Source organism: Sceloporus undulatus, chromosome 8, assembly GCF_019175285.1.
Source record: "Sceloporus undulatus isolate JIND9_A2432 ecotype Alabama chromosome 8, SceUnd_v1.1, whole genome shotgun sequence".
NCBI lineage: Eukaryota > Metazoa > Chordata > Lepidosauria > Squamata > Phrynosomatidae > Sceloporus > Sceloporus undulatus.
The window spans coordinates 22,350,011-22,375,679 of record NC_056529.1 but is presented as its reverse complement, the minus strand read 5'-3'; the positions used below and the strand labels follow the sequence as shown (position 1 = coordinate 22,375,679).

The following is a 25,669-nucleotide window of genomic DNA, read 5'->3' as shown; positions in this document are numbered from 1 at the left end:
CACTACTTTGGTACTGAGAAAAAATGGCAGCAATTCATGGAACATGTCCTGTATGTAATGGCAATAGCCAACCTGGGGGCCCCCACCATCTTGGCTCTCAGTTCATGTTCTGCTCTCCTGGAAGGCAAAACCAAGAACAGAATGTGCCTTGTTTCTATAAATCCACACAGGCCATTCCAATATAGAGCAAGGGTGTTTTTCTTGGCCAAAGGGAGCGAGTTCAGACCAGCTGGGCAGTGTGCAACATTAAGAGCACCAAAATGCTCATCTGGCAAGTGTCTCACTTGCCATGGCTGCCTACTGCACACAGATGGGTCTGCAGGTACGGGACTTTGGGAGTAAATAGCTTCTTGGTCTCCTCCAACCCAACACTGGGCTTTAGCTCTCCAGTTACTCGTGCCGCTAATCCTCACTGTAAACAATATAAAACCCCTGGGCTGCTGTGATGGGAAATCTCTTCCATCCCTGCCCCCTGCTGTCACCTTGACTCACCTGTTCTCCAGATCTGGCATGCTCAAGTTCCTTGCAGCGTAACACATCTTCAAGGGAATCACCTTGCGGTCTTTTGCAGGGCTGTGCTTTGGGGAGCCAGAATCCTCGCTGCCACTTAGACTGGGTGACTGCGGAGTTGCCCCGTCCCATGGCAGGTCTGACACAAGGGATGGCTTCTTGATGTAAGGGGTGGCTTCCCGCATGTACTTCACTAGGAACAGAAAATATCACAGGGAGAGGTTAGCAGCCATTTTAAGATTCAATTCCCTTCAGCGCCCCAGAATGCATATTTAGGAGGGAGTAGGAGTTCTCCTGTCATCCTGCCAGTGACTGGTGCTTGGCAGATGCTTAGCTGGCCAACTGAGAAGTCTATTTCCTCTTACTGTTTTGTTCATAGGTTTCTACCAGGAGGAAAGTGTCAAACACATTTATTCCACAGGAAAAAGGTGCACTGGTGGGATGGGATAGGATGAATCACAGGAAAGCTTTGCTCCAACTGGCAATGGGAAAGGCAGGGCTAGTCTTTGGCGGGATGAACCCCAGGATGATCCAAACCTTCTCACGCCAACCCTCAGCTGCTCAAGAAGGTGGGGACACAGAGGCTGGGAAGTATAGTTCTAGCCCCAACTGGGAAATTTTCCAATCGCTGGCTAGGACATAACAAGCCTCCCAGACGTTTTTAAAGGAGGACTGCTTTGGACTATAACTCCTAGAATATCCTGTGCAACAGCAGAGTCTCCTAACCCTTTCATGGAGCATTTTTAAAAACTGGCTTGGACTACAACTGTAGACCAAAAAAGGATTCCCTCCCCCAAACTCTTGAGGAAAAGCAACAAAGATCCAGGACCAGGTATTTTTTCAGACTGGGATGCCCTTCTTCAAGGATCCAAAGGATGAATTATTTCAGCATCAAACACAGCAAGGATGACCCCTCTCAGCACTCCCACAATGTAGGCTATTCTGAACACGTGCCACTTTTCTGGCCCAACAGAGTTCTCACAAGTCTGTCACTGAAACTCCTACTTCACATTCACTCATGATGGATTCCCAAGGCAGCGTAAAGATCTACCAGCATTTTAGCAGCCAAAGCGTTGCGAGCAAGGAGTACAAGCAAGTTCACTGGACGAGGGAGCATTATGCCACCCCAAGTAAGACTATACATGCTTAAAAAGTTAAACTGTACAAAAGGAAACAGACAGGCTGGTACCAGTCCAGCACAGGAGGCAAGGAAGAGGCTTTCCTCCTCCAAGCTGTGGAGAAGAGCCTCCTTGCTGCCCTGCGAGGAGGGCAGCTCCACCGCATCTGAGCTGACTCACAGATCGAAAGCTCTGGCCTTTGGCTCTCAGGAGAGGATTACAGCAAACAGGCTTCGTGCTGCTAATCCCTGCTTGCACAGAGGTGCCCTTTCCACAACCAGGCAGCTAGAAGAGGCAAGGGACTCAGAGGTTTGTCTGGCCTTGAGAGGGAAAGGGCCGAAGCTCAGCTGGGGATGCCATCTCCAGTTCGGACAGGAGGGGGACAGGTGGGCAGACAGCTATGTCTCTCACCTGGTGTCTTCTCTAAGCACAAAGGCTTCTGGGTCATCCCTACAGAGCAAATGCTGGGCTCTGAACCGCTAGGGTTGCATTCCCTTCTCTTTCCCAGGCCCTGCAGGATTCTGTCAAGCGAGATTTAGCAATGCAATCAGCTGAAGCAGGCACTTTCTGGAGGAAAGCCTCCGCTTCCAGGACGGAAATTCAAAGTGAAGTTCAACACAAGCCGTGAGTCATCTGCTAAGAAGGACGCACGGAACAGCTGAGCCATGGGGCTCGCTCTAGCTATTTGATTACTTGCCAAAGGGTTTGGGGTTTATTTTGATTTTTTGGAAGTGAGGTGCAGAGCCCTTGCAAGGGCCACAATCCTACGGCTGTTGGTATATAACTTGAATCAGGATCTCTGGATGCTTCAGAGCAGTGGTTCCCAAACTTTGGTCCTCCAGGTTTTTGGACTTCAGCTCCCAGAATTCCTGACTGTTGACCAAGCTGGCTGGGGCTTCTGGGAGGTGAAGTCCAAAACACTTGGAATCACTGAACTAGAGTGAGTTTTGGGGAGAACAGCTCCCCCTTACTGAATTAAATGTGGAGCAGGGAATCTCCCCATAAGCTCCTCTGCAAGAGCCACAGCATTCCTTCCATGGACACAGGGCCAGCTCCCAAGCTTGCCACAGAACTGTAGCTGTAGAACTGAGATTAACCCTCTCATCATCCCTTCATCCTATCACCCCAAAAATGCCTTCCCCTCCACAGTCCCCACATCTAAACTCCCTTAGCGCCTCTGCAGCTTGGCATCACAATTGAAATAAGCCACACAAGTGGGGGGAAAGCCATTAAGTGCTGCAGATTTATCTGCTCAGGACTTCTAAACAGGGGTGCAGGCAGAGCCTAGTAGCTCCCCCACGAATGCTCTGCTTGGCAACCGTGCCAGCAGGGCACATGCCCAGATAAAAATGCCAGAGAGGCTCTAGTAGGAAGAGAAAAATCCCTCCTCCTCTTCTAGGTGGAGAGAGAGCCAGGTAGCACCTTCCCTGCCCAATGCCTGCCAAACTAGCCCAACTAGCTCATTTCTCTCTCTTCGCCAGGGAAGGGAGCCAAGGATTTAGCCAAGTGACTGGCCAGGTAGTGGCCCATCCCAAGGGCAATGAAGAAGCAGCTATTATACCTCCACCATCTGAACACTTTAGAACACTTTGCAAATCCTGGTTTGTTTCAGCACAGATTTCCTGGCTGAGCAGGCAGTGTTCCCAAACAAGGATCAGCAGAGAAAGAGGGAGAAAAATCACTTATTTCCAAGGCCAGAGGATGGACACTGGAAGCCACACTGAGCAGAGTAGCCGCAGGTTGCAAAGGCCATTCTTGGTAAGGCATCTAGTGGCGCATGACCCATGAGAAGGAGCCAAAACATTGCATGGCCTTAAGGAGGACAATGTAGTGAGATGCTCATTTTGCTAGAGACTCCAGTTGCAAAGCAGGGGGGCCTGGATCTTGCAGACTATTAGTTCTTCAAGTTCTAGAACATGGCCACACAGTCCAAGAAACCCACAACAATCTAATGAAGGAGAATTTACTGCCCTCTCCTTCTGCTAGACAGAGGTACCTCAGTTCAAGAATAGAAAGAGATGCCAAAGCAGAACTAAGGAGCTGTACCCTGAAAACCCAAAGAAACAATATACAACCACAGGAGGAAAAAAGATACTCCAACAAGGCTCCAGCTTTCTACAATCCTGTCTAATGCATTTTGGTTGTAACAGTGCTTGAACCAAAGCAAATGCCAACATAGCTCCTAACAGAAAGTGTTTCTAATGGAAAGAAAAAGCCGTTCCATTATCTGTAAAAATAAATGTGTAAGCAACAAGAAGTGTTCTGTTAAAGAAATAAAGAAATTTTATCTGCTCTACTTAGCCACTTTTTGTCTCCCTGAACGCTTATGGGCACACGCTGTACTTCTAATCAAGAAACGTGGCATTCCAGCTAGGCAGCTGCCATGAGAAGCGCATAGTAGAACAGGAGAGAAAGCAGCAGGGGAAGAGGCAAAGTCTAGAGGAGACAGGCACCGGGTGGATGCTGAGACCGGCACAGAAAGCTGCCCAAACCAGACAAGCAGTGCTCTGGGAAAATTAAAGGTCACATCCTGCCCCTCCTGGCACAAACTCCTTTTTCAGTCCACCTCCGGGACAAGCCTGGCAAAGGGAAATGCCATCTCCCTTTTCCGGTGCAAATGTAAAGCGATCCCTATGAAAAGTATGAGAAAACAAGCTTGGCATAACTGGTATCAGCTTGCAGCCTGAATAGGTTTGCACTCCAGAGGTGAGAGCTACCCTGACAGAGACAGGAAGGAAGGAAGGAAGGAAGGAAGGAAGGAAGGAAGGAGTTCTGTCTTAGTCCCTCTGTTTAGCATAACTTGGGGCTGTCCCAAGTTCTCCCTTTCTGAATAGCAAAGTCTCAAAGACATACATAACAGGTATAAATCTACAGTGCTATATAAATAAAGTTTAATAATAATAATAGGCCCACTCTGCCCGGGAAGGACAAGGTCACTCAGCAGCCTCCCTGCAGTCAAGACTCTTTGCCCATCTAACCTGGTGCTACCCAAGCTCACCTAGGTGTCTTCTCCCAACAATCCCTGGAAGGAGTGGGTCTTTCCCATCAACTGCTGCTTTCTGATCTTGCTAACAGGTGATGTCAGGAACTGAACCTGGGACCTTCTTTCTGGGTGCAGCCTTCAAAAGCAGGTGCTCTTTCCGCCAAAACAGCGGTTCCTGACCTTTGATTCCTTCAGATGAAGTGGACCTCATAATTCCTGACTACTGGCCAAGTTGGCTGGAGCGTCTGGGAGCTGAGGTCCAAAACAAATGGAAGACCAAAGGTTAGGAACCACTGCTTTCTCAAAAACATCTTTTCAAATGTCCCAATGTGTTTATAACAGCAGTAATAAAAAATCTGAATATGCCACCAAGCATGGTTTTCGGTCTCTGTGGGAGCCACCAAGCACGTTCCCCTTTTCCACAGCTGCTCTCCTGGCTCCATATAATCCAAGACGTGGACAGATCACTCACAGTCCCTCCCCAATCCATACCAAGAGGACCCAGGGTGAGCCCCTCAAAAGGCTGCTGGTCTGTCTAATCTGAATGGAGGTTGGCACTGGTGATTTTCACTGTGCAGTTAAAACAGGTAACCATTTTTGATAATGGTTTTTAGCCGGCTGCCCCGCTGTCAACCTGCCTCTCCAACCGCATCCACACTCTCCCAGAAGGAAGTGGCCTTCTTGCAATTGGGTCTCCCTCATGGGAAGCTGTAACTTGTAGGCTTTGAGGCAACAAGGCACCCAGCCAGTCTGCCAGTGTCGCACTAGGAAGGAGTCAGCTTCTCTTCCCCTCCACCTTCACAGTCTCTGAAAAGACCAGATGTTTTAGTTTTCTCGGTTCTAAACAGTCTCCTGACAAGCCAAGGACAAAAACATCTTCAGCCCTAAAAGGCAAAGAGAGCAGCAGACTGAAAGTACACAACGCTCACTCCCATGAGTTCTGCTCTGGCTGGGTGTGGGGCAGCCCACAACCCACAGGACTCCACATGTGGCCACGTTTGGCCAGAAACCTTAAGCCAGAGAAGCCAGTGAGATCAATGGCACGCTATCTCCACCTCGACGCCTCTGCCTGAGTCAAACAACTCTTAGAAATGGTTAGGGAACTTATTCCTGTCCAGGGACACCCAGGAACCCACAGTGAATAAAGCTGGAAAAGCAAACACCAGCCAGCGATAGACAACAGCGGCACAACTGTTTGTTTCCTGCTAATGGTAATTGAGGGCCATCATAAACCTCTCGTTCCAAGAGTTTGCCCATTTCGGCTCATGAGAGACCCATTAAAGAGGAGCTAAATGTGCCGCTCGCTTCCCAGCCCCATCCGGCCACAATCTGCGCAGCTAAAGGAAAACAAACCAAGGCCACATTCCCAGCGTGTGAGGCTGAATCATTGGCTTTGTTTTGAGGTGGAGGGTTCTGGCAAAAGGACAGGCTTTCCCATTGTTGCTGCAACAGGGATTTGGAGCGTTTTACTCAGTTGCCTCTCCTTTTGACAAGTACTCGCACTACGATGCCCGCTTGCTCCCAAAGTCCAGCCTGGTACCACACATGTTCTCCCTCATAATGCAAAGGGCAGGCTGGTTGCATTAACCGTGCTGGATCCCACACTGGAAATGCTGGGTCCCTTCTCCACCATGATCACAGACACATCTCCTAACAATGCACTATTCATTTTTATATGTAGAACAATATTTTATCTATTTTAATTGATTGTACGTACAGTGGTGTGCAAATTTACACTGCTATATAAACAAAGCTTAATAATAATAATAATAATAATACTGTAATGGGAATTCTTGGAGGCAGAGATTGGGTGGATATTGGTCAATAAAAAAATTGTGTCTCTACTCTACTCCTTATCAGCAAAGATAATTTTAAATTACCTCTTTGCTCTTTTAGGGGAATTCAGCTCCACAGATCCCCATCCAGCATAGTCAGCTAGGTGTTCTGGGAGTTGTAGTCCCCAAAAGTAAATTTCCAAAGCCCCCGTGAGTTCAATACCAGCTAGGGGCAGCTCAGCCTGGCATCCTTCCATAGGTCACTGAAATGAGACCCCAGCTTGTTGGGGATGATTAGCTCATACATTGTAAACCACTTCGGAAGGGCTTAAGTGCACTGACAAGCGGTATAGAAATGTAGGTACTTGCTATTGCTATCTCTAAAGGTGTAGTTTACCCAATGGAGAAATACCAGGATGGAGGGAGCATATGTGCCCATATCTTTCCCCAATGGGACACTTCAGAGCTTGGGCATCATAGAGACTGGCGTTCAAAACACACTGCAGAAATAAACCCATTTGAGACCATATTAACTGCCCTGGCTCAATGCTAGGGCATTCTAAAAATTGTAGTTTTGTGAGACATTTAGCCTTCTCTGTCAGGGAACTCTGGTGCCACAACAAACTACAATTCCCAGGATTCCCTAGCACTGAACCAGGGCATTCTCAAACTGGATTATTTCTGCAGTGTGTTTTGGACCTGAGAGAAGGAAAGAGCAGGAAAAACTGCCTGCCTATCTGTTTTTAGGTAACAACAAAGACTCAACCTATCAAGAGAGCTGGGCAGCACTGCTGCTCTCCCACATCATGCCTATTTTGGACACTGGACCACTGGGTCAAGTTCAAGGGTCACCTCCACCGATCTCCCATTAAGGGCAAATTCTGTGAAAATAACACCAAACTGCTTCATCTATGCACCCTCCTCTTTTTCCCCGAAGTTATAGGAGGGCAGGTGTCAATTGAACATTAGAAGGAACTTCTTGACAGCAAGAGCAGTTCAGCAATGGAACCAAATCCCTAGACAGGTGGCGGGGTCTTCTTCTCTAGATGTCTTTAAACAGAGGCTGGTCAGTTACCTGCTCCTGGGGATGCTTTAGCCAGGGATTGTGCACTGAACTGAGCAGGGAGTTGTTGCTGATGGTCCATGAGGCCCCTTCTGATCCTAGGATGCTAGCAGTCAATGTGGCAGCGTACAGCATGAGTCAGTATGTCAAAAGGGGGATGCTGGGAGCAAGGAGCCTGATGCTTGACATGCCAATCTCTTTCTGCCAGAAGGGTTTTGCAACCAGAAAGGGCACCAAGTGGATTACTTGATAGTAGTTCCTTGGAGGCAGCAGGAGCTGCACTTTGCCTGCTGGGCTGACACTGATGGATGGGCACATTTTTCCCCTTCCCACTGAGGGGCTGAATGCAAACTTCTTCCCAGGGTGGCCGAATGGAAGTGCAAGGAGAGAAACACCCATATCTTGTGTAAGACACAAATTAGGTGGATAGCACACACACACACAATTGTGCTGCTCCAGCAGTAAGATGAGTTACACAGCTGGCTGCCAGATGTGGGCCCACCAGCGCACTGCTCCAAACATGGTTCTCCAACAAGGTCACGAAGCTAAACATTCCCTTCGTCACCAAAGCATAAGGTTCCAGGCCCAAGCGAAGGCTCCCAGGCTCCAGGCAGGAAGACAATCCTTCTAAGAAAAGCAGGGATGACAGTCCCAACTGGAGGAGCACCAGCAAAAGCAACCTAGGCAGATCATCTTCCGGAGAAACGTACTGAGTGTTTGCAAGATTTGGATCTTACTGCCCCTCATACTCCCAAAAAACTCAACGTTACGTTATCCATTGATGGAATATATAAGTATGTAAGAGCTAGGAGTTTAAACCAACTTGTACAGAGTGGCTAAGAAGCAACAAAGCTTTGAAAGAGCGGCGGGATAATTGTGTGGGCGTCTTAGAGGAAAAACCTCTGAAGCCAAACATGAGAGGAAACAATGGGACATCATCCTTCAAAAATCACCATGCCAAGATGCACACGCATGGGAAGTCTCCAAAAGAAACACACAGCATGGGATGTCTGTGGCAGAAACCCAGCCTGTTGTAAGGCCAACACACCCTTAAGCTTTGAAAGTGGAAATGAAAGAGAAAGAAAAATTTCCTGCAATTAAACATGCATTGGGAGAGCAAACGCACAAAAGCTGGAGAAGGAGCTGAAGAGCAAGGCTGAGACAAACTGCGTCAGCCTCACCAGAAACCATGCTCAGCTTCTGAGAAGAACTGTTGTGAATACAGAGGGATCAATATATGGGACATGGCCATGTCCACAAGAGCTTACACTCTAAAATGGCAGAAACCCTTGCAATCAAAAGAGGGCAAAATGAAGTGGCACATTCTCTGGTGCCACAGGGAGAGAAAAATATATGCCCGAATGACAGCCTCAATTCCTAGGTAGTAACTGGCACTCCCAAAGCTCTGGCCAGCCCCCAAAGACCCTCATAGGGCTAGGAAGGAAGCTCCAGATCCCAAAGGCAAAATCAGGAAGGACCTTAGCAAATAATCTGTTAAAGTGCACTTCTTCTTGCAAGTATGTCTTGGACTGCAAAGCAGAGAATTGCTTCTTCTGCTGCTGCCGCCCTTCAAAGCCCTGCCTCAGTCCAGAATGTGGCCCCACTTGCTCCAGAATGAGAAGCAGCAGCTACTGCAAACTAGGCAGGTAGACTTGGAGATGCCGGCACACCTGTGCTCTCCTGGCACACCACACCTGGCTGGGAACTCTTCTCGCATCTACATCAAAGCCATGCCCACGGAGAATGCCAACCACCTGCACTTTCCATCCTGAAGAGCCACAGCTGCCCCTTATGGCATGGAAATGTGCTCCAACTCCACGGCAGGCTTCCTGGCACAAACTCTGGCTTGAACACTAACGTAACTCCAGCTGATCGGGTGGGTCTACTCTAGCTGGGCCTGGCAAGTGGGTTTAGGCCAAAGAGCCTTCCTCTGGGATACAGATGCAAACTGGATAAAAAGACCACAGATAGAAAAGATGGTGAGAAAAGTGAAAAAGTGAAAAAGGAATAAATTCCTAATCCTTAAAGAAGGAAGCAAAGTTTACACACACACACACACACAGAGCTATACGTCAGCAAACAGGTGTCTGAAAGAGAGCAACCTGGGGAAGGTTTGGGCATAACTGTTTATACTGGCACAGAAGGCGACACAAGCAACCTGTCAGGCACAAACCAATTCCATCACTTCACGCTCCTAAAATACTTCCAAGTGACAGAATCACACCACACTTAAGGAAAGCGCCAGCCTTGCCATCTCTCTTTAACAACGCTCTCAAAAACGATATCCCTTTGGTTCCTCTCCTTGCCGTGCCCATCCTACTGACTCCCCCAAGAATAACCAACTCCCACGACGCTTCCTGCCCCGGAGGTAAAACAAACTGTTCCAGCGCATTAAAGAGACACATAACTGGCAGCTTGTCTATCAGGGCTGCCAAGGCTGCCAGAGAAGACAAGGGCAGATGCTACTAGTCCTGGGTTTTGGGTGTATTTCCAGTTGTTTGTGGCTTTCTAAGCAAGTAGCCTCCAGCTGAACAAGGCCCTCACATTTTAAAAGTCGAGGTGCCTTTTGCACTGCTAGAAACCCCAGCCATCAGTGTGTATGTGTTCCCAGTTAGACCCCAAGCGCTAAGAACTAACTGGCCAGACTCCAGGGAGGGAGGGAGGGCCGTCTTGGTGGAGAACGTGAGCAGGATCTTCTGGGCAAACCAAAGACCCGGCCTGCTACTCTCTTGGTGCAGTTACTGTGAGAAAGGGGACTTGTCTTTGTGTTTAAAACAAACAAACTGGCCAACCAAATAAAAGGCAGAGAATTCCAGCTTCACAAATCACTTGGATTGAGATACATCACTGTAACTTGTGTCAAAGTGTTTGTGCCAAGGTTAGACACACACTTCATTGGATGTATTCCTATTCCTTGCAGTTAGCATTCCAGGATGGAGGCCGCTGGCTGCCAAGCCCCTCTTCTCCCTTCTAAGTCCACGCTTGACCAGGAGATGCTGCAAGTTACAAACTGGAGCCTTTCCTTGTTCACTTTCTCCACTGAGAGGGTTCTCCCTCGAGGCTCCTGCCCCACTTCTTCCAGCGTCTGGTTCATCATCTGCCCTTGTTTCCCATTGCGCTCATTCAGAGCTTGGGGAAGTTCCCCGGGGGCCACGACTAGAGGAGATCCTGGGATCTGGGGTACAAAGGGGCAACTCTACCCAACTACCCCTCCCCTGCTCTGACGAAGAGGACCACCCAGAGAGATCCAAGGAGCTGCCTAGGGAAAAGCCTCCGCGTACCCTTCAAGAAAGCGAGGCACCCAGGAGACGCCTCCCAAGGGGCCGGGGGCACCTTCCCTTGCTTTGCCAGTCCAAGGGATGGGGATGGTGAGGGCGGGAGAAGGGGAGGCGTGCTCCCGGACGGGAGAGTCCTCTCCTGCTTGGCAGGAGGCTAAGAGGGGGCACGAAAGAAGGTCCTACTGAGCAGGGAGCAAGAGAACAGGACCCACTGGAGCAAGGGCTGCCTGCAAGGGAGGGCCGCCTGTTGGGGCTTGGCTTGGGTCGGGGCCCTCGAGGGGTGCCTTTGAACCTCCTGCGCGGCAGAAGAAGGCTTCCCACGGCCCCAAGGGCTGGCCTTGGCAGGGACTCTCCGCCTACCTTCGAGCAGGACCTCCCTTCCGGCTCGCTTGAGGGCCTGCACGGCCTGGTCGTGGGTGGCCTCGCGGAGGTCCACGCCGTTGACGGAGAGGATGGCGTCTCCCAGGCGGAGGGCCCCGCACCGCTCAGCCGCCAGCCCCGGGAAGATGCGGGAGATGAGGACCGGCATGCGGTTCTCGCGGCCGCCCTTGATGCTGATGCCCAGCCCGCCGGCCTCCGCCTTCACCACGCGAACGCGACGGACCCCCGGCGGAGGGGAGCCGGGCACCGGCGAGCACGGCGCCGACCAGGAAGACGGCGGCGAGGACGGCGCCGAGGCGGGCCCTGCCCCTCGCGGCTGCTCTGGAGGGCTGGCTCCCGCGCTGCGGCTGCCTCCTCCTCCTCCTCCGCCGGGGCCCCGCGCCCTGCTGCTCTCCCCCTCGGAGCCGTTGGGGAGCCCGTTGGGCGTCTCCGGCTCGGAGCTCAGCGTCAGCGCCTCGCCGCTCAGCTCGGCCAGCGCCCGCACCCACCGCTCCCGCAGCAGCACCTCCACCAGCCCCGCCTTGCTCGCCCGCGTCCACACCGCCATCGCCGCCGGCCACCACGGAGCCAGCCTCCAGCCAACCTCGCTTGGCCGCCGCTCGCCTCTGAATGGGACACGGACGACCGCGGCGGCGAAGGACGCGGAAGGGAAAGGGGAGGAGCCCCTGCGGAGGAACCCGATTGGCTGCCGAGCAGGGGGCGGGGACGCTCCTCTGAGGGGGAAAGGGAGGGGCCTCTGAGGAGGAGCCCTATTGGCTGATGTGGAAGGAGAGAGGAGGGGCCTGGCCTGAGTTGAAGGGGAGGAGCCTCACTAGCTGGAACAGCGCCTGCGAGGAAGGGGGCGGGGCCTAGACCCAGACAAGGGGAGGAGCCTCCGTAATGAAGCCTAATTGGCTGAGACTCTAAGGGCGGGGCCAGACGGCTTCCCGCTTACCTATGTCTGCATCCACACTGCAGAAATATCCCGGTTTGACAGCGCTTTAAATGCCATGGCTCAATACTATAGGGTTCTGGGATTTGTAGCTTGTGGTGGCACTAGAGCTCTCTTAACAGAGAGTCCAACAAAACTACAAACCCCAGAATTCCACAGCCCTGAGTCATGGCAATTAAAGCCAGTGTCAAACCAGAGTATTTCTGCAGCACAGATGCAGCCTTAGCTGTGTTAACTCCAGAATAACTCCAGTTTCTGGACCAGCCTCAATAATCGAACATAGACCCTGACTCTTAATATTTAATTAGGCATCTATCCACTTGAGAATCTCATCCATCTCCTTGATGGCTGCCTTAACCAGTCTTAGGATCTATCCGCATGGGAGATATAATCCAGTTTGATGGTGCTTTAAGTGCCTTGGCTGAAGGCGATGGAATTTTGGGAATTGTAGTTTGTCATGGGGCCCAGAGTGGAGCTTTGCTTTGCTCTGGGCCCACAACCCGATTACACACTGTGCTGAAAGCCATACTGGAAAACACAACATGGGCTAAATCCAAAACATGTAACAACACTCAAACAGCCTTGGCAAAGAACAATGGGGCTTGCAGTCCTGCCTATAATGCTGACGGTGGGCTGCAGCATCTCCTCCCTTTCTGCCTTTTGTCCAGCCGAATATCCCACATAAAATCCCTTTCCACCGAAGACCCTGCGTCCAAAGAGGATTTGGAGCGCAGAAACCCGTTAATCTGGGCTCCAAGGAGTTGCGAAGGACGGCTCTTTCCCGACGGCGGCTGCCCTGAGCGTTTAGGCATTAACTGGGCCGGCGGTCCCCTCGCCTCCGGTGGCCCAGAGTCCGGCTGATCCTCAGCCGGAGGACGGCTATTTTTAACCCTGAGAGGCTATGTAATCAGTCGGCCTTCTGAGGACGTCGCCTGAAAGGGACGGGAAAACTGACCCTTTGCTCCTCAGCGGCTGGAAAGGTGACCGCCTGTCCCTCAGAGGGAGAGCCCAATCTTCCGTCTCGTCTGGAGGGTTAAGCAAATACATTCTTAATCCTTATAGTAATTAAGATCCCACCTTTCCTCCAATCTGGACCCAAGGCAGCAGCTCACAAAACCAAATACAGTTAAAAACAATGCTGGCTGTTGCTGCGTGCCTTCAAGTCATCCCTGCCTCACGGCGCATGGGGTTTTCCTGACACGTTTCTTCCAAAGGGGCTTGCCTTGGTCTTCCAATTCGTAATCCAACGCTCAAACCGCTAAACCAGGAGGTTCTCACATTAACAAGAAATGATACAGTGCCGAAAATTAGTAAGAAATAAGCATTACATGTATCGCAAACTTAACAAAGTAGATCGGCCAGCCACAGATGCTGGCGATACGTCAGAAACAAACGCTTCTAGAACACATGGCCACAGAGCCCACAAAAGTCTATGGATGCCGGCCATGAAAGCCTTCGACTTCACAAAGTAGATAGGTTTCTGTGCACTGATAAAAAAAATTAGATCTCTGGGGTGAACAACATGAATAGAATAGCAATAGGTTCCTTGGTGTTGTTTGCCTTCAACGCATGTCCGATTCATGGGGACCTAAGGCGAACATGTCATGGCATTTTCCTAACATGTTTCTTCAGAAGGTTTGCCATTGAGGCCGAGAGAAAGAGCGACTCACCCAACGTCTCCTAGTTGGGTTTCGTGGCTGAGTAAAAATTCGAACCCTGCTCTTACATCACACTGGCGTTACAAAGAGAGGCCCTCTTTTCCTCAGAGGTCTAAGACCAAAGTACTTTAAGCAAAGTACTCTGTGTGTGTGTGTGTACATATATAAAATCTTGCAACACATGTGTTCCAGCAAGAATTAAACATTCCCTGGGCTCAGTCTCCATTTAAAACGAAAGGCTCAGCTCCCCTCCTGTAAAATGGGAGGAATTTTGGCCTGTCTCAAAATGGACAATTTGGAAGGGTCAGTCTTAACACACTCTGAAAGGATTTTGCAAATTAGCAATAGGAACCATTCCAGTCAGTTTTGTTATCGTTCCTTCATCTTTTGACAAGGTCTTTCCCCAGCTTTGCAATTGCATAGGAGATATTTTTAAAGTACTTGGCTTTGAAGTGTGCGACTGTCCTTGCAGCCAGGACCAAACAATCCTGTGCATTTGGGCTTTTGTTTTTGTTTTATTCAAAACAGGCCACAGAAATGTTTCTTGGTAATCCAGTGCCAAAACTAATACAGCAAAAGGAGTATTGTGGCTCCAAGCAAGAGATTCCCAAACTGTCCAAAAAGACAACTGGAAGGAAAACAGGAGGAAGAAAGAAGTTCACAGCTGGAAGGGAGATGATGCCTGGGACTCACCCACTTCCTTAGCCCATATTTCAATTGCAGCACAAGGACAGAGGCACCAGGCTCTCCTCCACTGTGCTTCTCATCTCAACCCCTTCCCAAAATGCATTTTCTCACCTTCTAGGGATCCTGAAATGGCTAACCCTTCCAACCTTGATTTTGGAAAAATGCAGAACTGAATCCAAGAGTCCCTCTAACTTCCCTCCCTCTTGCTTTCATTCTTCCTGGCAGATGGGGCTGAAACTCGTTTGCCCAGCCCAGCCTTTGGCAAAGAACCTGTTTGGAAGCGGCTGTGAGCCGACTCTTAGGAAGTGCCAAGGACTATGGAGGACATGGCCAGAATGTCCAGCCAGCATAGGTAAAAAAATTTCTATAACTACCTGCTCACTTTGCATTATGGAGCCCAAGAGGCAAAACCACCCAAATCAGCATGTCTCCTGTCCAGTTCTTGCTTCTACCAGGATGGCCTTATTTATGAAAACTGCTCTCATTTTGCATCCCCATCTGAAAAAACCTTGCGAAATAACAATCCTGGACAAGACAAGAGGGGGAAACAGAGACAGAGCAAGAAAAGGCACCATGGCGGATGCAATGTATTTCTTACGATTTATTATGAAAGGACTGGATCTGTATAAAGTCAATTAGAGGCCTTGCCATGTTCCCTCTCCCTCCCAGAAAATAAGATTTCCAATGATTCTTGGCCTGCTGCCTGTCTTACAGAGGTTAATCATTGGCGCAGCCTGGATGCCAAGGTCAGAATCAGCCTGGTTCTGATAAGGCCAGAGCGGAGGGGAGCTAAAGTCAAGGAAAGAAAGAAGGAGGGCAATTCCAGCTGGCCCAATGCCCGCAAGCAGGGCTGCCTTTCCTCTGCTCCGACCTGCAGGAGACCTGGCACCCACCTGTGGCTCTTCTTCCAGGAGTCACTGAAACGGCAGTTCTGCGGGGCTCCTGGTTTTTACATGGAGTTGCAGTGGCGGTGGCAACAGCCAGGGCCAGGAGGGAACCCTCTACGTGCCAAACTTCTTCTGATAGACCGGAGGAGGCAGCTGGGCCTTGAGGTCGCTGATGGAGCGCTCCACCACCAGCAGCGAGTTCTCGTCCAGCAAGTCCACAAACAACAGCGGCTGCGGTGATGGAGGGTAGGAAGAGAGAAGGGGGAAAGAAAGCCGTTAGAAGAGGCCAGAAATCCTTAAGCTCAACTGGCACACATCCCACTGACCTCCCCACATGCATGCACTCATTCACACACACACACACACAACACAGACTAACTGCAGGCCTTGAGTATCAAGCCCTGACCCTGCAAGCTTCCCCTTTGTGGCGCAGTGGTTAAATGCCTGTACTGCAGCCACTCACTCAAAACCACAAGGTTGCAAGTTCAACACTAGCAAAAGGGCTCAAGCTTGACTCAGGCTTGCATCCTTCCGAGGAGGTTGCTAAAATGAGTACCCAGATTGTTGGGGGCAAATTAGCTTATAGTTGTAAACCACTTAGACACTGCTTAGGCGGTATGACACCCTGGGAAAATGAAACCAAGCTGCCCTACTGTACTTGAATCCCTGCTCTGGCCCAGACACTGGGTTTGCTGCCATTCCTCTTCCTCAGCACTTGAGGCTTCATCCTCTGGATTTCTGCAGCCCTTCCTGGAAGCAACCCAAGATGAGGGACACTGCATTCGCAGTCAGTTTTGTCCTGGAGCCATTTCTTTCCTGGTGCAGAAGGCAGCCTTGGCACAAGCTCCACAATCGACCAACCTGGTACTTCTTGCAAATCTTGAAGGCATGGCTGGCAGTGCGTTGGGCGGCCTGGGGGAGCTGCGACAGCAAGACTTGGTTGTGCAAGATGGCGGTGTCCTTCGGCAGCGGCTGGAGAGAAGAGACAGGAAAAGAAGAAAACTTCTTAAATTAAAATTAAATTAAAAATTCAGAAAATACATAAGTTGAAAAGCATTTAAACTGTCAGTTAAAAAATGAGCTAAAGCCGTTAACCATTAAAAAAACATACAACAGGACAACAAAAATAACAAATACAAGGTTGACCACTAACTTACCAGCGCCTTGTCCAGGATGCAGAACATGTAGGTGTCATGAAGGAGGATGTGGGAGGCGTGCCTGGGGCTGAAGGCGATGTGGGTGATGGGGGTGTCCCGCTCCAGCCAGTCCCTGTGGAGCCCCACCTGCTGCACCTTCCGGCTCCAAGGAGTGTATTCTTGGTCTGCGATGCTGAACTCAAACAGCTGGGGAAGAATGGATGCAGTGAGCGGAGGAAGGATGGAGCTGGGACGCACAGCAAGGACTCTGCTATGCTACAAGACTCTTCTCAGAGCAAAGCACACCTTGCAGCCTCACTTCTCGATGCTAAAAAGATTCTGGCCTGAAGTAGATGCGGGGTTTGGGGTTGTGTAGTGGCTTGAGTGTTGGACTAGGACACTGGGAGACTAGGGTTCAAATCTTTGCTCAGAATGACTTTGGCAACTCACACTCGCTCAGCCTCAGAGGAAGGCAATGACAAACCTCCTCTGAACAAAACCCCATGATAGGTTCACCTTAGGCATGCCATAAGTTAAAAATGACTGGAAGGCACACAACAAACATTACATTTAAAGACCAAATCACATTTGATTGATGTAGTACTTAATGGTACCATACTTAATGGTATTAATGGTACTTAATGGTGTACTATACGTATTTTGTTAGATTTAGCATGTCTTCACCTACAACCTAAGCCATATTGAATGAAAGGTGGGATATAAATAAAATCAAGTCGTCATATAATTTGCCAGCATCTCCTCCAAAAGGCTTCTGGAACCATGATTTGCCGTTTCAGAGATGACTTTTTTCCCACCAGAGTGAGGGCTGGAAGTAGGCATAGCATACCAAGATCCAGTGGAGGACAAAACTAGCCCTCGGACCTCCCCTTACCTGCTGGTCTGAATGGGCGATGACCAGGTTGTTGGTCACTGGGTGAATGGCCAAGGCCGAGGCCGGACAGTCGTAGACAGGCACAGCGCAATGCAGCTAAGGAGAGGGAGGCAGGGAGGAAAGGAGTTACCGCCAAACTCAACTATCCATACAATCTAAACCTCTCAAACTAAACCCAACAAAAAGGTGAAACACAGCAGCCAATAAAGCAACACATTATTTACACACACACACACACACACACACACACACACACACACACACACGTGCTGGGATTAGGGGAACAGGACCCCCATGAATGTGGAAAAACCACAAATAATAAAGACACCATGTTTTTACCTGAGAGGACACCTCTCTAGGAATTTCTAGGTCCTCCAGGGCAACTCTGTGGCCAACATCTGCCAGACATTGACCACAGAATTGTGCTGGAGAAGCTACAAAGGCCTAGTGGAGTGTCCTCTCTGGGAACCTCTAGGTCCTCCAGTGTGACTTTTGGGTAACATTAACCATAGAGTTGATCTAAATATTCCTGGAGAGAACAAATTAATAATATCTGTGAATAATCAAAATCCACCAAGGTCAAAGCCGCAAATGTGGAGGTTCAAGTGTATAATAATGATTGCAAAAGGAAAAGAAAGAAAAAAGCACAGTATTTTCAAATGTCCATAAGTCACGGAGGCCCTCAATGAAACCAGTTCATCTCTTAGAACATCTTTTAACATCAAAGCAGAACAATGTTTGGCCTCATGCGGCTAATGGGCGCTGCTTGGCTCACCTTGGCATTTTCCAAGCTGTAGATGTTGATTTCCCGACTGCCGTCGGCCGCAGCCAACCACTTGCCGTCAGAACTCGCACTCAGCAGATACACGGCTTCCGCTGTTTCTGTAGAGATAAGGACAAATGAAACCATTGGAGGGATCTCAGGATGCCTCAATGCCATCCCAGTCCCATCTGCAAGGATGGCTGGCTTGGCCTCTCCTTGCTGCCCTTCCATCAGCAGGGAAAGACTGTTTATTCCAACAGACTCTTAGAACAGAGGGCTTTTAAAGACACGGCTGCATTGTTTTGCCTTTGAAATGCTGTTCACTACAGCTGGCCCTCCATAGCCACGAATTTTTTATCCACACATTCAACCATCCACAGCTTGAACTGTTTTTTTTAAATTACAGTTTAATTCTTATTTTAATGCTGACCATCAGTATGATTTAGCTGTATCAAATTTGTTTTAATTTCTAAGTTGCTGTGAGTCTTAGGTTTAGGGAATATAAATGATGGTGATAGTGGTGATGACAATAATAATAATCATCATCATCATCATCATCATCATCATCATCCAGCTCCAGCCCCTTTCAGACTGGTGTTTACCTGAGTTTGGACGGAGGGTGTGTAGGAACTTGCAAGTCCCTGCCTTCAAGAGCTTAAGGATGTGAACGCAGCCCCGGTTTGACGCCACAAAGAGCCTGGTGGAATCCGCAGAGAAGAGGAGATGGTGAGCAGAGCGAAGCAGCTTTGGCGTGTCAGGAACCTTTGGGAAAGAAAGCATGACCAACATGGCAGCCAGCATTAAATCCTCTTCCCAATCTCCTTCCTTTCTGACAAGGGAGACTCAAATGAGGCCATAGAATATGTTTCCACCTTGTCTGGCATCTTCTGAACATCTCCTAGTCCAAGATTTGGGGGGACACCAGGCCCTCAGGCTAACCCTTGGAGGGAACCAAATAAAGCCTTATCTTCTCCCCTGTTAAAAGGGTCTTTGGTAATTTTGGTGTGATGTTTGAGCGTTGGACTATGACTCTGGAGACCAGGGTTCGATTCCTGGCTCAGCCATGAAAAACCCACTGGGTAACCATGGGCAAATCATGCTCTCTCAGCCTCAAAGAAAGGCAACGACAAATCTCCTCTGACCAAATCTTGCCACGAAAACTCCATGATAGGGTCTGCCATAAGTTAGAAATGACTTGAAGGCACACAACAACAATTTTGGTCCCCCCACTTTGCCATGCAACCCATAAGAAACTGACTTGTATACATACATACAGAAGTTTATTCTTAAAAGCTAAAAGCCCTCACAAATATAAAATAGATCCAATCAGTAAATACAAAAACAATATAAAAAGATCAAGGCACAAAAACCACAAATAAAATAACAGAGTAAAATTAATAAGAGAGGCCCATCAATGATATGTATGTATGTATGTATGTACACTGACTTGGGTTTTGAGGCACAAAGAGGTTCCTGATCCTTGCCTAAGACAACCCACACCCAGGAAGCGTCTTCTTACTCTCTTGATGCTGATTTGGTCACCGCTGAGCAGGACACGGTGCAGACAGAACTTGGACGCAGTGGAGTAGGCAATCCAGGTGCCACAGGGAGAGACGCAGCTGCTGCCGATGTGATCAGGACCCTGGATGAAAAACCAAAGGAAGCAAGAAGCTGAGCTGGGGAAGTCAGCCAAGCACTAGTGGACCTCCCTGGAGATTCCCTGGTGCTCCAAACATGCCTCAGTTTGGGCTGACTCCTCAACCAGTAATTCTCAGCTGCTGGTCCCCAGTATCACCTTGGACTTCAGCTTCCAGAACCCTTGACTATACTGACTGGGGGTTTCTGGGAGCTGAAGTCGCAAAGCTCTATTAAAAGCTTAAAACCCTGGCGTTACACCAAACTAGCCGGCCTTTATTGAGCCATCGTTGTCTAGCCTGGCCTCTGGACAAGCAAGAAGACCCAATATTCAAAGCTTCACTCCTGGAAGTCATCACCTCTGCCATTTGTAGAGACCTCCCTGAAGGATGAGGAACCAAAATTCCTTCTCCTCTTTTTGGTTTTGCTTTACCTTGGCCTTGAGCTGTAGTAGGTGCTCCGGAGGGTGAGACAAAGGTAGGATTTCCCCTGCCTTTCCTACAACGAGAAAGAAGAGGGCCTGTCTGTAGCAGCCATAGTAGTGGGGCAGGTTGTGATGTTTGAAATGAGAGGAAAGGACCCAGTTCTTCTCCCCTGTGGCTGGTGCAGAACTGTGGGGGCAGCTGGGTGATGCAAAGACAGATAACTCACCACCTCCTCCAAGTGTGCCAGCCATGCCTATTCTTACCTGTCGCATTGGTAGCTCCAAGTCTCCAAAGCTCCAGGTGTTGAGGGTACTGGAACAAGAGGAGACGGGCCTTCCGGGCACAAGAAACCAAGCATTGCTGGAAGAAGAGGGCAATTGTAGGCATTTTTCCCAGGGTAAAGGGGGTTTACCCAGAGACAGCCAGTCTGGTGTAGCGGTTTGAGTGTTGGATTATGACTCTGGAGACCAGGGTTCGATGTATGTATGTATGTATGTATGTATACTGACTTGGGTTTTGAGGCACAAAGAGGTTCCTGATCCTTGCCTAAGACAACCCACATCCAGGAAGCATCTTCTTACTCTCTTGATGCTGATTTGGTCACCGCTGAGCAGGACACGGTACTCTCAGGCTCAGGGAAAGACAATGGCAAACAAATCTTGCCAAGAAAACCCCATGATATAAATCAGAAATGACTTGATGAGACACAACAAGAAGTGGGGCTAAGGCTGCACCATTGGTTACTCATGAGTTTCTGAAAGGCTGCAACCTAATTTAGGTACGGGGGGGGGGGGGGGGGAACGCAGAAGAACAGACACATGGCTGGCTAGTAGCAAATACTCACATGAGGAAAGGTGATCTTCCGAAGGGCTGCTTCATAGGTCTTGAATTCCACCTTCTCCACCAGCGGCCGGATCACAATTTGTCCATCTAGCCCTATAAAGGAAGAGATGGCCACTGGGTGTGACTGAACCAAGCTGAATCGCAACTGCCCACAGCACCCGCTGAAGGCACCAAGACCTCACCACCTCCATGTCAAGCCTGACTCTTTCCATTGGGCCCCGATGGCTTCCCACTGGGCTTGGCGCAATTCTTTGGGTCCCAGGCATAAAATGGCTTTTCTTATCAAATGCTACCAGACACTTTTTATAGAAGAAGCTAGGCATTAAACCTGTGGCCTCTTGTATGCAATGCCTGTGCTCTACCCCTGGGCCAGGAACTCCCACTGTTCCTCAAAGTGGTTTGGTTGACACTGTACCTCCAGAGAAGAAGGCTGTTGCGGTGTGTGCCACTGCCCGCACGTCGTGGGTGTGGATCTGGTAACGTCTCGTCCGCACCCACTGGTTTTCGCCGTTATCCAGCCTAACTGGGAGCAGCTGGAACTGGTACACAGAGCCATCTGAAGTGCCCACCACCAGGCTGTCTTCTGTCTGCGAGAGAAGTGGGTCAACTGAGAGTTTGCCAGGAGGGCAGCCTCACCAAAGCAGACCAAAGCTGTGACCTCAGCTATTTTTCCGGACTACAGCTCTCAGAGTTATTCGTGTTGGCTGGATAATTCTAGGAGGACTGATCCAGAAAAGTAACTTTCTTCAGCACTGTTTAACCCAGCATAAAGGAGTAGGGGTCTAAGGAAGATTCAACTTGTGACTATTAATTAGGGCAATGGCAAACCTCCTCTGGACAAACCTTGCCAAGAAAACGCCAGAATAGGATCAACTTAGTGTTGCCATAAGTCAGAGACAACTTGAAGGCAAACATCAATACGCAGGGGTGTGTGTGTGTGTGTGATGCAGCCCTCCAATATATCCCCTGGCTTCCCACAGTTGCCCATATTTAGTCTACAGGGCATTACTTGGGTACAGAAAAGCCTGGGCTGGATCAGAAATTTTTGGATTTCTAGTTTTTTGTAGATTTTTCGGGCTGTGTGGCCATGTTCTAGTAGAGTTTATGCCTGGTGTTTCTTTCAGATTTCTCTGAAGATGCAGCCACAGACGCTGGGATATATGGCCATATATCCTGAAAAACCTACAAAAAAATATGGATGCCGGCCATGAAAACCTTTGACTTCACATTTCTGGCTCTTGTTTGCACTCCACGTCTGGCAACACGATTTTGCACAATGTGTTGGAATGCTTAGGCTTATTATATTCCCTAAAGAGCCCCACTCTCCACCCTCTTAATCCAAATCTGTGTTTTCTGGAGCCAGTGTACACAAATGCCACCTACCTCAGACAGTGCCACGCAAAGGGCAGCCGACTTGCTGACCGGGTGCTTGGAGAACAGAGTCCCCATCTCAGAGTCCCAGAACTGGACCTTGCCCGCCGAGTCCGCACTGACGATGGTGCCATCCGAAAGGAAGGCCACTCCCCACACCACGCACTTCTGGGCATGTGATTCTTGCAGGCGCCGGTCCACATGGATCTGCTGGATGGCACGGCCTGAAAAAAAGACATCAAAGACATAAGAGAGATAGTCAAGTCACCGTTCAGATTTTTGGCATATTTGCTTATATGTCATGAAATATCTTGGAGATGGGACCCAAGTCGAAACATGAAATTCATATATGTTTTGTATATATTAGGAGCAAGCGTGGCATAGTGGTTTAAGTGTTGGACTGTGGAGACCAGGATTAGATTTCCAGCTTGGCTATGAAACATTTGGGCACATCACACTCTCTCAGCCTCAGTGGAAGGCTCTGAACAAATCTTGCCAAGAAAACCCCTTGACAGGTTCACTTTACGGTTGCCAAAAATTGATAACAACCAGGGTTTGATTCCCAGCTCAGCCATGAAACCCACTGGATGCGTTTTTAAAATCTAAAAAACTTTTTAACATTCTGCTTTCTGTACTCTTGGATGGAAACTGCAGGACGGTCATGTAGCGAGAGTGGCCCTGGTCACAAGGTGGATGGGCTTTAGAGTCCTTCCCAGCCTGACAGCCAAATGTTAACAACCTTCCAGTGACACAGAAGAGGTTGGTTTGCGTTAGTGACTTTGTAAGATACTTTTTGCATCAGGTCGATACTTTGAGGCTGGGAAAAGATGTGAAATAATAATAATAATAATAATAATAATAATAATAATAATAATAATAATAATAATAATACATTTTATTTATAGACCGCTATTCTGCAATGATCATAGCGGTGTACAGTAAAAAATTGCAATACAATACAAAATACAATGTGACAGTTAAAGGAGGGAGAAGTCTTGTCCTTCAGGCAGTCCCTGATGTTGCTGGGTCTGCCTGATCGCTCCCTCTGAGGCTGAAAGCTGAGGTCCACCAAAAATGAATTAAGCCCCCCACCCCAAGGCACCAGGACCTATTGCATTGCTCCTCTTCCATGGCATGGGGTTTGAGGGGCTGTGCCAAGGGTGCCCAACTCCAGAACTCACCCGATTTTATATCGAAGACAAGGATGAGGTCAAGTGAGCCAGCCGCAATCTTGGTGCCAGAGGGATGCCAGGAAAGGGACAAGATGCGTCCTGCACGGCAAAAGAAGGGGCACAAAGTGAGGGTCTCAGGAGGGAGGCTGACCAAGGAAACCTCCTCTCTCCCCACTACTTCCCTGCCAGGTAACTTCTCTTTCAGGTACACAGAGATGCATAAGGACCATCCACCTCAAGCCTTGCCCCATGGCACAGTGGCCACCCCACATATGATTCACCTTTCTGCCGGTCCAAATGCCGCTCAAACTGGATTCGGTCAGACAAAACCGCAAAGAGCTTGATGGAGCCGTCATCGCAGCCGACCTGCACAAACAGGGGACACAGTCAGCAGCCTCCTCTGAAAAGGGAGACAGGACGCTGAGGACTAGTTTCTCTAGGTTTAGCCATTTAAAGCAGGGGTTCCCAACTTGGGGTGCAAAGTGGCGTTTCAAGGGGTGCCACAAAGAGTGGCTTGGCTCCTCAAGTCACAAGTTATTGCTCATTTTTCTTCTGAATAAATGATAATCTAACTCAGTGATTCCCAAACTCTGGTCCTCTGGGTGTTTTGGACTTCAGCTCCCAGGAACTTCAGCTGTCTTGACCAAACGTCTGGGATTCTGGGAGATGAAGTCCAAAACACCTTGCTACTCAATTTAGATTTGCATTTTATGCAGTGAGCTAAAAGTCTACTTTTTAAAAATGTTGTTTGTTCATTCGCAGTATTCTCTGTGGTTCAAAAATTAGAAGGTAGACTTCTTCCTCTTCAAAGGCGAGATTTCTTTTTTAACACATGTGAGCATGAACCAAACATCTCCTCGAGACGGAAAAGGTGAGGAAGCACCATTTAAGGTATTTATAAATCAGCTCCTGACCCATCAGGGCCCCGAGGGAAGGCACAACAGGCAAAAACGTTTTAAAATGCCATTTCTAAACTGGTATAGTTTTAATGTCAAGTTCGGATGATTTTAATGGGCCCCGTGTTTATGTGTTTAAATGTTTTTATGTGTTTTAATCCACGTTGCGCTTCACCTTGCGCCTTAAAACTTACTCTTATGGTTTCCAGTTCCAAAGGCCATGCGGAATAACACTGTTTAGTCACTTGCCAAAATCTTTCTCAAGCCCTTGCTATATTCAGCTGGCCCTTTGTGAAGGCAGGGGCCCCTGAGGGCCACCTAGTCCAACCCATGACCAGCGTGGGAACCCACACCTGAAGTGTCCCTGATGGTCAGCTGTCCAGCCTGGCTTTAGGAGGCCTTACCGCCAACTGGGTCCCGGTGGGATCCGCCGCCATGCTCCAGATGGGGCCCCCAAAGGCATCCAGGGAGTATTTCACACATAGCTTCTCCAAGTCGTACTCAAAAACGTCCCCGTTGAGGCTGGCACCAAAGAGCCTGTCTCCTGCCGCAAAGCAAATGGCTTCTGGGACCCTCGTCTCGTGGCCTGGGATGACCTGGAAAGAAAACCACAGGTAAGGAGGAGGAGGAGAGCCACCCCAACCCTTCTGGGCTGGTGTTATGGGGCCTACCTGGCAGCTCAGTCCTGGCTGCCTTCCTCCCTACTGGCCTCCTCTGCAGGGCGGGCGCAGGACCCCCGTCTTTTGATTTTCACCCCCCTGAGCTCGCTTTCTGGGGCCAGGGATGGAGAGAGACGTCTTCCTGCCTACCTGCCCTGCCAGGTGGGGGTCCTGCTTGGAAAGGATGGCCCTTTTCTCCCACTCCACTCCACTGCCTCCCCTTCTTTTCCCCTTGGAGCCCCCAACCCAAACTCCTGGGGCCAGGGATGCTCCCCCTGCCATTCCTGCTCCTCGCTCCCTCCTCCTTCCCGGCTGGCCTCCCTTGCAGATGGCAGCCCTGGCCCAGAGGGTCTGCTCGCTATGGGCCAGGCTTCCCCAAGGGCTCCCTCGGGGCCTGACCTTGTGGCGGAAGGCGTTGCTTCGGAGGGCGAAGAGCTCGAGGGCGCCGTCGAGGCGGGAGGAGGCCAGCAGCCCCGCGGAAGGCGAGGCGGCCAGGGCCCGGACTCCGGAGGGAACGAAGCCGAAGAGCCTCGCGCGGTGCACCACCAGCTCCACGGCCATCGCGGTCGGAACACGCGCACAACCCGGAAGCGGAAGCGCCAGGCC

General features: G+C 49.7%; 2 protein-coding genes across 3 annotated transcripts in view; both read right to left on the bottom strand.

Annotated features, from left to right (window-relative positions):
- The window catches only part of SNTB2 (syntrophin beta 2), a 28,093-nt gene extending 16,384 nt beyond the window's left edge, over positions 1-11,709 (bottom strand). Inside the window, exons 1-2 of the mRNA XM_042480654.1 lie at positions 11,088-11,709; positions 493-703 (exon numbers count right to left, since the gene is read on the bottom strand). Coding sequence (XP_042336588.1) covers positions 493-703; positions 11,088-11,655 — 779 coding nt within the window. The 5' untranslated portion in view covers positions 11,656-11,709. The remainder of the gene's footprint in view (positions 1-492; positions 704-11,087) is intronic.
- A 3,261-nt stretch (positions 11,710-14,970) lies between these two features.
- Positions 14,971-25,667, bottom strand: UTP4 (UTP4 small subunit processome component). Of its 2 annotated transcripts, none has more exons than XM_042480650.1 (16): positions 25,463-25,667; positions 24,809-25,000; positions 23,790-23,874; positions 23,518-23,607; positions 22,349-22,560; positions 21,381-21,552; positions 20,967-21,058; positions 20,386-20,482; positions 20,131-20,195; positions 19,510-19,704; positions 18,665-18,824; positions 18,075-18,181; positions 17,300-17,395; positions 16,429-16,614; positions 16,133-16,243; positions 14,971-15,502 (listed from the first exon to the last, which is right to left on the bottom strand). In XM_042480650.1, the coding sequence occupies exons 1-16, from the start codon at positions 25,622-25,624 to the stop codon at positions 15,386-15,388; spliced, it is 2,139 nt and encodes a 712-aa protein (XP_042336584.1). In that variant the 5' UTR covers positions 25,625-25,667; the 3' UTR covers positions 14,971-15,385. The 2 variants fall into 2 exon arrangements, with proteins under 2 accessions (XP_042336584.1, XP_042336585.1); XM_042480651.1 differs by having other exon boundaries at positions 19,582-19,704; positions 25,463-25,666.
- Positions 25,668-25,669: the final 2 nt, after the last annotated feature.

Excerpts from the sequence above, each read along its gene's own strand:
- UTP4 (XM_042480650.1), bottom strand. The coding sequence starts at position 25,624 with ATGGCCGTGGAGCTGGTGGTGCACCGCGCGAGGCTCTTCGGCTTCGTT. Across the intron at positions 23,875-24,808 it reads CCACCGGGACCCAGTTGGCG|GTCGGCTGCGATGACGGCTC; the intron begins GTAAGGCCTCCT and ends CTGTTTGTGCAG. Across the intron at positions 21,553-22,348 it reads TTTGCGTGGCACTGTCTGAG|ACAGAAGACAGCCTGGTGGT; the intron begins GTAGGTGGCATT and ends CTTCTCTCGCAG.